We start from the raw sequence: 10,381 nt of genomic DNA on the forward strand, positions 1-10,381 counted from the left end.
CTGATTAAAATTATTCTATTTTCAGTTTGATACAAACTTGTCAATTTTTATACTGACGAAAAATTATCAATTTTCAGTCTGATTCAAATTATTCTATTGTCAGTTTGATTAAAATTCATCAATTTTTCATCTGATTAAAATTATTCTATTTTGAGCTTGATTAACATTTTTCAATTTTTAATACTATCAAAAATAATTTAATTTGCAACCTGATTAAAACTTGTGGTTTTTCGATCTAATTAGAATTATTCGATAAAAATTTCTCAATAATAATACATCAAAATCACACGTGTATTAAAAATCAGACATAATCTCCAAAGTGATGAATAGTCTCAATCTACCCGAAAGTAGAATATAACTTATTGCTCACTCAAAATGACCGAAAACATAAGAAACCAATTAACAAAACTAACAAACCAACACTTTATGTATACAATTTTAATTAAGGCAAACGCACTCATTAGTGACGTATTATTAATCTCATTTTATCAAAAATGATACACAATGCTAATCTGTAAAGAACTCAAATACATTGAAGCTATGGCTAGCTTATTTCCGTATTACTTGAAAGATTCTTTTCTTATTAAGGCGTTTATTAACAAGTATAATAAAAGATTTTAATTAGTATACTAAATACATATGTATTTCTAGAGTCATCAATTTCGCCGCGAAAAAACTGTAAATCTATATGATAATTTATTCAAATTAACAAAAACCGTGCAATTAACAATATGATAACAAGAAAACGTACGTTTTTATTTGCATAATCGCAATCCCGGTGGTCAATAAACGGGACATCAAGTCGAATATAATTGTCTTAGTAATGCTAATGAAATTGTTGTAAAACAAATATACGCATTACATTTTCTGATGAGAGGCAGAACTTGAAAAAATTTTGCTGAAGTGAAAAATACTTGGTTATATGTTCCATGTTATAGTAATCTTGAGTTCGGCAAACTTTAGAAAATTTGAGCTAAAAAATTGATAGCAAAAATACTTTGGAGTGCTAAGGGTTAATAAATAAGGGGTTAATCCCTGACAATGTCCCTGACATGTCATTTAAGATATATTCTGTCAGAGATGCTAACATATAAACACCCTCCATCAAAATATTAGGACCTTGCAACATGTCCTATGGACCATATGTACTGCAGTCAAACCAGGAGCTGGCGCATAGGAGGCGGACCCAGGAGTACCATGGCCCCCATTGGTCAGAATAGATAAATGGCCTTGCACGTATTTTCGGTATTGGTTCCGTCACTAAAAATTCGTACAGAACATGTCATTTAAGATGTTACGTTCTGTCGGAGATGCCAACACATCTAAATGAACACCGTCGATCTTTCAACGTGTTAGACCTTGCTACATGTCCTGTGGACCATACTGCAGTCAAACCAGGAGCCGGCGTAGGCTGACCCAGTAGGACTATCCCAATTGGTCAGAATAGAAAAATGGCCTCGCACGTATTTTCGCCGGTATTGCTCGCGCACAATTGAGTGAAAGAACAAGTCAGGCAAACGTTTCGAGTAGTCACTATGGAACGTCACATGGGACTGTTCTACGGTGGGCGTCCCTTAAACCTGGCTCCACGCGCCAGGAACAGGGTTGTCTACAGTGCATACCGTAGTCGAGCCAGGAATTGGCGCGCGGTGGCTGACCCAGGTTTGGAAGGACCCAATTGGTCGGAAGAGCCTCACACTTTCGGTATTGAAAATTAAGCGAAAATGACAGGCTATAGTGCGAATTGCTGCAGTTTGCCCAAATGTAAGGCTTCTTTTGTGAAACTACTTCTTTTGAGTTCATCTGTACGTAAGTGTACGTGATATTTCGATCAAGGACAGTTGCCGAAGACAGCGAGAAATAAACAATACGGCGTATTAAACATTCGGGTCGCGACGACGGACATATCTGAAGAGGCTGGTTAATAAATAACGGACCGCACAAACGGAGCATTATCGCGGGCAGACACGTTCCTGCCACGATGCCCTTATCTCATCGAAGTTACAATAATCACACTCTCCTCGGCTCCGTGCTGACGCACGCGTCTATGGAAAAAGATCGAAAAGCGTCGTGAGACTAAACGACGCCGTATCGTGATCGAACGTGATCGAGTAGTCTACTCGGATGCGAGTAGCATGTTGCGTTATGGTTCCAAATGTCATGCTGTCTGCCGAAATAGGTAAACAGATACGTTTGGTACATTCAGTTAAGTTTCGAGTTTCTTAAATTCGATAGTTCTCAAATATGTGAACTCTCTAATTTCCTGGATTCCAAATTGACGGAGTTTGAAATTCTGGAATTCGCAGATTTGGAAGTTTCAACGTTGCAAACTCTCTAGTTTATGAAATTGTTCATGGTATTCAAGTTATTCAAGTTTCTCGAGTATATCAGGTTTCACAAGGATATCAAGTTTCTTAAGTTTTTCAAGTATATTATGTTTTATGAGGATATCAAGTTTCTTAAGTTTGTCAAGTATATCAGGTTTCTTAAGTTTTTCAAGTATATCGGGTTTCACGAGTATATCCAGTTTCTTAAGTTTTTCAAGTATATCAGGTTTCACAAATATATCAAGTTTCCTAAGTTTTTCAAGTATATCAGGTTTCACGAGTATATCAAGTTTCTCAAGTTTCTTAAATTCCTCAAGTTCCTCAAGTTTCTCAAAGTATCTTAAGTTGCTTAAGTTCCTAAAGTGTCTCAGGTTTCTCAAGTATCTCAAATTTCTCAAATTTCTCAAAGTATCTTAAATTTCTTAAGTTCCTAAAGTTTCTCAAGTTTCTCAAAGTATCTTAAATTTCTTAAGTTCCTAATGTTTCTCAAGTTTCTCAAAGTATCTTAAGTTTCTTAAGTTCCTAAAATTTCTCAAGTATTTCAAGTTTCTCAAGTTTCTCAAAGTATCTTAAGTTTCTTAAGTTCCTAAAGTGTCTCAGGTTTCTCAAAGTATCTTAAATTTCTTAGGTTCCTAATGTTTCTCAAGTTTCTCAAAGTATCTTAAGTTTCTTAAGTTCCTAAAATTTCTCAAGTATTTCAAGTTTCTCAAGTTTCTCAAAGTATCTTAAGTTTCTTAAGTTCCTAAAGTGTCTCAGGTTTCTCAAGTATCTCAAGTTTCTCAAGTTTCTCAAAGTATCTTAAATTTCTTAAGTTCCTAATGTTTCTCAAGTTTCTCAAAGTATCTTAAATTTCTTAGGTTCCTAATGTTTCTCAAGTTTCTCAAAGTATCTTAAGTTTCTTAAGTTCCTAAAATTTCTCAAGTATTTCAAGTTTCTCAAGTTTCTCAAGTTTCTCAAAGTATCTTAAGTTTCTTAAGTTCCTAAAGTGTCCCAAATTTCTCAAGTTTCTCAAGTTTCTCAAAGTATCTTAAGTTTCTCAAAGTATCTTAAATTTCTTAAGTTCCTAAAGTTTCTCAAGTATTTCAAGTTTCTCAAGTTTCTCAAAGTATCTTAAGCTTCTTAAGTTCCCAAAGTGTCTCAAGTTTCTCAAGCATCTCAAATTTCCCAAGTTCCTTACAGCTCTCAATTTTCCCAATTTCCTTAAACTTCTCAAGCTTCTCATCTTCCCCAAATCTCAAACTCTAAAAACTTCACTCCATTCCCCCTTCTCCCTTCTCTCAATCCAACCATAAACTCCAAAAATCCGTCCAAACTTCAACAAGCTCCACAACCCTCACCACCGCAGCGAAATAAACCGTACCTCACCGAACAAGCGTCTGAAAAATCACAGTGTTCATATTTCACCGAAAACTGTCACGCGATCTAGTTATTTATTTTCGTTCGGCGCGGGTCCCGTCGCGAGATGAATTATTCGAGCGACGCGGACTCGAGCGGAGTCTCACAAAGGCGGCGGGAAAAATTGATTGCGCAAGAAAATCGGTGGCGTGTCGGTTCCGTTCGGATGACATGCTCGAAAAGAGCCGCGAAAATATCATTCAGCTCTCCGCCGTTTCGTGCTGATAATATAATCAACAGGGAGATTACGGGACGTGCTTTTAACGCACGGCGCCTATGGACTTTACACGACGGCAATCGAACACCAGGGAATTTTGGTAAACAAAATATTTACTACCTGATTTCTGTCAAACTAATTTGAACATTTTCATTTGAAATGGCTGTGAAAATTGCAATTTTTGTTTGCTTTTGCTTTTTCATTTTCTTTTAAGGGACATTCTTTTTATGTTGTTGTCAATGAAGTTCGTTTGTGATTTTTTTAAGGGAAATTGTTTTATGAATTTTGTTAGTGAATATTTTTTTTATATTATTGTGAATAAATATTATTTGTGATTTTTATAAATGAAGTTGTTTTATGAATATTATAAGCGAATGTTTCTTTTAATGTTATTGGAAATGAAATTCAGTTTTGATTTTTATAAGTGAAGTTGTTTTATGATTATTGTAAGTGAATATTCCTTTAAGGTTATTGTAAATAAAATTCATTTGTGATTTTTATAAATGAAATTGTTTTATGATTATTGTAAGTGAATATACTTTTGACGTTGTTATAAATAAAATTCATTTGTGATTTTTGTAAATGAAATTGTTTTATGATTATTGCAAGTGAATATTCTTTTGACATTATTATAAATAAAATTCATTTGTGATTTTATTAAATAAAATTGTTTTATGATTATTGCAAGTGAATATTCTTTTGACATTATTATAAATAAAATTCATTTGTGATTTTTATAAATGAAATTGTTTTATGATTATTGTAAGTGAATATTCTTTTGACGTTGTTATTAATAAAATTCATTTGTGATTTTAGTAAATGAAATTGTTTTATGATTATTGTAAGTGAATATTCTTTTGACACTATTATAAATAAAATTCATTTGTGATTTTATTAAATAAAATTGTTTTATGATTATTACAAGTGAATATTCTTTTGACATTATTATAAATCAAAATTCATTTGTGATTTTATTAAATAAAATTGTTTTATAACTATTGTCAACGAAAATGTTTTGTGATCATTATAAATAAAATTGTTGTATGATTTTGTTAATTGAAATTATTTTGTGACCATCATAAGCAAAATTGTTATATGATTTTGTTAATTAAAATTGTTTTGTGACCATCATAAGTAAAATTGTAATAAGATTTTGTTAACTAAAATTAATTTGTGATTTTCACAAATGAAACGTGAACAAATAAATCAAGAGCTCCTAATTCTTTCAGCAACCCCGTTTATCAGAGCTGTCTATCCGCAGCAATGTTGAGATAAGTAGAGAAAGTTGAAATATTGTGCATACTTTGTATTTAACGATCCTTGACAGTGCAAATTCTAATTAGAAGTTAAAGCTTTGAGAGAAATAGTATTCCAGTTTCTTGCAAAGGATCGTAAAATCAGTTTCGAGTATCAGTAGATTGACAATTTAAGCGTTTAATCAAAATTTCGGTGCTTGAACGTTAGTCTACCTCCGCCATTTTGTAGCTCGGAGGAGACTCCGCGAAAACGTCAACATAACCTACAAATAGTGGACTAAATCTTCAAAATTTTTGAATTTATTTAACTGATGGTGGAAATATAGTTGTTTGAGAGAAAGGTAACAAATTTATTGGAGAGAAGAGTAATAAATTTATTTAACAGAAGGTAAAAGTAATAAATATTTCTAGCAGAAGGTAGAAGTAAAATTTAACAGAAAGGTAATAAATTAATTTAACAGAAGGTAGAAGTAAAATTTAACAGAAAAGTAATAAATTAATTTAACACAAGTTAAAAGTAAAATTTAACAGAAAAGTAATAAATTAATTTAACACAAGTTAAAAGTAAAATTTAACAGAAAAGTAATAAATTAATTTAGCAAAAGATAAAAATAAAATTTAATAGAAAAGTAATAAATTAATTTAGCAAAAGATAAAAGTAAAATTTAACAGAAAAGTAATAAATTAATTTAACAGAAACTAGAAGTAAAATTTAACAGAAAAGTAATAAATTAATTTAGCAAAAGATAAAAGTAAAATTTAACAGAAAAGTAATAAATTAATATAGCAAAAGATAAAAGTAAAATTTAACAGAAAAGTAATAAATTAATTTAACAGAAGGTAGAAGTAAAATTTAACAGAAAAATAAATTAATTTAGCAAAAGATAAAAATAAAATTTAACAGAAAAGTAATAAATTAATATAGCGGAAGATTATTAAAAAGAAATGAAAATTTAGTGACAGGGAAAGTAAATCGTTTGATGCGATATCGCGTGAAGAGCAGCCTTGAAACGGGGCACACGGTGCGTTTGCATGTAGCCGTGGTTAATGCATCGGTTCAATTAGCGGCCAACGCGGTGACACGGAACAATCAATTACGTTTGTTTACAAGGTGTACCCGTTAACGGCGCGACCATTGAACGGTCGTTTAAAACGGAATTAACATTCCTCGAAGATGAACGCCGGTCTCGGTGATCGTACATTGCTCGAAACGCTCGCGGAATGGAAACGAACGTGGCCGCTGAAAATCACGTACATCGTTTAATTCTACAAGCCGTTTACCAGCTATCTTTCGATGTACCAATTACGATTGTCTCATCAATTTTTAAATTATTTATCGATTCTAATATTTTTATAGGGGATTTTTGAGAAGATGAGGGATAAAATTATTATTAATGTATGTTAGTTTCTAGAATGGTTCTTCAATTTTAACTTTGAGTCAAATTAAATAACTGAGGAAAACCCAAATTAATTTATAAAATTAACTTTTCACCTATGACAAGCTTAAGTGATGAAACGTACAAAAATTACAAATGAAAAATATTAAACCCCCTGAAACTTCCCCGTTTCGGTCCTCAGGTTTTTAACAGACCTGCGATAAAACGAAATTTTTGTAGGAGTGAAAACAGGGGGTCGCGTGACGCGTTCCATTACACCGAAAATAACGACATTCAAAAGTATGACCGTCGCAGCGATTCATCAAACACACGTTCGCACGCAGCCTGTCAGCAAGCCCTTTTTCTGTCGGCGAACCCGTTTCAGCGAGAGCATATCAGCCAGGCGTTACGACGCTGATAAGCGTCGGAGACTGGTCGCGCCGCAATATCCCAATTAACCTATCGCGGCTAATAAAATCTCCCGATCGAATAATCTAATCGGGATTTGTTCCGTTAACAGTTATAATCGGCGACATTAATTTAAAGGATGCATATCACTTTAAGAAGGCTACTACGTGCGTTGTTCATAGAGTTATACTGTTCGAAATGCTTCTAATATCTTCTACCTTGGGTAGGAGGAAGAATAGTCGACGGGGAGTGCGATCATGTCGTGGCATGTCGGGGAATGTCACGAGTTTATATTCTGGTGCGACTTTATCTTTTATTGTTTTAAACTTGAATATCTGTGTATGAGGATGAAATGATCAGAGTGATTTACTTTGTGGTATGTCACTAGACTTTTGCATGTCACTGGAAGCTTGCATGTCACGGCATGTCGAGGAATGTGACGAGTTTTACGTTCTGGTGTGACTTGATCTTTGATTGTTTTAAACTTGAAGAACATCTGTGTATGAGGATCAAATGATTAGGGTGATTTAGTTTGTGGTATGTCACTAGACTCTTGCATGTCATTGGAAGCTTTCATGTCGCAGCATGTCGAGGAATGTGACGAGTTTTATGTTCTGGTGCGACTTTATCTTTGATTATTTTGTACTGGAAGGAGATCTGTGTATGAGGAGCAGAAGATTACAGAGATCTACTTTGTGACATGTCACAGGACTTTTACATGTCACTGGAACCTTGTATGCCGCAGCATGTCGAGGAATGTCACATGTTTTATATTCTGGTGCGACTTGATCTTTGATTGTTTTAAACTTGAAGAAGATCTGTGTACGAGGATCAAATGATTAGAGTGATTTACTTTGTGGTATGTCACCAGACTTTTGCATGTCACTGGAAGCTTTCATGTCACGGCATGTCGAGGAATGTGACGAGTTTTATGTTCTGGTGCGACTTTATCTATGATTGTTTTAAACTTGAAGAAGATCTGTGTATGAGGATCAAATGATTAGGGTGATTTACTTTGTGGTATGTCACTAGACTCTCGCATATCACTGGAAGCTTGCATGTCTCTCAAGATACGCTTGCATGTCACTGACATTGAAATTATATAAATCTTGTGGATGTGAATTGAGTAAAGATTCCTTGAAGTGGAATATTTTTACATTGCTAGAATTTTGACATGTCGTGACATATCACCTGGGGAACCTAACGAAAATTTGAAATCTGATAATCTGAATAATAGATGATTGTAAGAAGTATCTTAAGAGTAATTTTAGGACAGTTCACGATATTGCAACATTGTGCAATATAAATCTTCTGTATCACATCACGTATAACGACATATCAGTCGAAAAAGTACGTCACAGTCGATAGGACGGCACATATCACCTTGATACTGTTCAGATGATCTAACCTTTCAGCAACTTGAAGTATTTTAAAAAAGTGCCATACCACAAGATCAAATTAGACCAATAGAAGCTTGCATATCACTCTAAAAACCCTTATAGCACAAACATTGATCATGTCATCCAAATAATTGTGAGATCATTCAAATAGTTTTGAGATTATTTATTTTATGAAGAGGAACTCTTCAAGATAGCAGTTTCATGTCAGTAGCATATCACTCTAGAATCTTTAGGTGGATGAAGTCAATCGGATCATGGGTCATTCAAGTAATTCTAAGATCCTTCAAAAAATTTCTGAATAAAAAGCCTCTTCAAGATAGAAATATCATAAGGCATATCACTCTGAGAGCTCTCACGTTACCGTTAAAGTCATTTAACCCTAAGTTCATCTGAATAAGACCTTTTCAAGGTAGATGTAACTAATAATACATCATTTGAAAAACGTTGAAGTCGTTCAAAGGTCATCAAAGTAAGACCATTAGCTCTGAAGTCTCCAAATTTTGAACAAGTCTCCTCTTGGTAGAATTGCATAAGTCTATCACTCGAAGAGTACGTCACAAGCGAAGTGACAACCCTAAGCTCATCAAAGTAACCCCAGAACCACCAGATACTTCAAAATTTTGAATAAGTCTCCTCTCTGTAGAAGTAGTTACTCGACTATCCCTCGAAGAGTACAAAGTCACAACCCTCAAAGTAACAAGTTCATCAGAAGCCTAAAAATTTTGAACAAGAATCCGAGGTATCACTAGCCCTGAGTGGTGCAAATGACGAAGGTGATAAAAGTACTAAGGTCATAAGAAAGCCCTGATGTCACAAGAGGCCGACAAAGGTCAAAAAAGGAAGCTACAAGAGTCATAGAGGCTTAGATCAAAGGATGCTAGCGATCGAAGAGCCCTTAGTACCCGCAATGACCCGGTATTCTAAAGAGTGTCATATCGCTCGTCGAGACGAAGATGAAAGGATGATCCGAAAGGACGGGCCTAGGACCAATGAGCAGAGAACAGAGGGATGACACTCACCCAGTGCATGCCGGTAGTAGGAGGGGCGCGCTCCTCATACACTCCCATCAGGGTGGCTGCTGTCGCGGGGTAGTTCCCGCCGAGGGTGCGCGACGCCGAAGCTTGGGGGGGAGTCCCGGGGGATCCGCTTGCCGATAACGCGGAGATGGCGTCCGCTGCGCAGGTTCTCTTCTTCTGCCTCCTCTTCTTGCTCCACCACTAAGCGTCTCTCGACCCTCTCTCGGACAACTTTTCCGCACTCAAACAACTCTGTCACTGGCAACTCCCTTGCCGATGTATTCTCGCCGCCCGGCACGAGGGTAACCGGCGCCCTCACGGGCGCATTTCGCCGCAGGAGAACCGACAGAGGCCCGAAGTTACACCCTGTCAATGTCACGTAGCACTGCACAATCACTGACGGTCCGTGGAGTCCCGGGAATCCTGTAGGAACCCTGGTCCCATCGCTGGAAACACCGAACACCAAACACCCGGCTAGTCCGCGCACCTGCACTCGAATAGCACTCCGAGGTGTCCGTCCTTGGTCGACAAGGATCGATGTCAGTTACCGGGCATCAGACCCGTATCATGGCGCATGTGCCCCGAAGAACGAGACCCGATACGACCCGACGCCAGCAAACGAGCGACCACGCTGCGCCACAGTAAATACAGGCCCGTCTGCCGAGCCGAAGCCACGATGCGGAGTGAGGGAACCGGCACAGCTGCAACTGGTTCCAACCAGAGACAGCGCCGCGTCGCGGTGGAACCCCGAAAAACTGCGTCAAGGTGGGGCGGACTCGGTGCCCCGAGGCTCCGCCCACAGTCATCCCTACCCCCAGCGCCGGAGCGACGCTACGCTCCGCCCATCCAACGACCACCGTCCTTTTCCACACCGCGTAATCTCTCTCGTTGCTACTCTTGGCTCCACGCTACCCGTCTCGACGACTCAGTGGCGTAGTCTGCCTTGTCGAGTTTCTTTTTAGTAAGAGTGTATCATAACACCTTGT

General features: G+C 36.7%; 1 protein-coding gene across 2 annotated transcripts in view; it reads right to left on the minus strand.

Moving 5' to 3' along the window:
• LOC100883541 (LIM/homeobox protein Lhx9-like) overlaps positions 1-10,100 on the minus strand; it is a 91,730-nt gene extending 81,630 nt beyond the window's left edge. For both annotated transcript variants that reach the window (XM_012279871.2, XM_012279870.2), the window contains exon 1: positions 9,399-10,100. In XM_012279871.2, coding sequence (XP_012135261.1) covers positions 9,399-9,446 — 48 coding nt within the window. In that variant the 5' untranslated portion in view covers positions 9,447-10,100. The remainder of the gene's footprint in view (positions 1-9,398) is intronic.
• Positions 10,101-10,381: the final 281 nt, after the last annotated feature.

Source organism: Megachile rotundata, chromosome 11 (genome assembly GCF_050947335.1).
Source record: "Megachile rotundata isolate GNS110a chromosome 11, iyMegRotu1, whole genome shotgun sequence".
Lineage (NCBI taxonomy): Eukaryota > Metazoa > Arthropoda > Insecta > Hymenoptera > Megachilidae > Megachile > Megachile rotundata.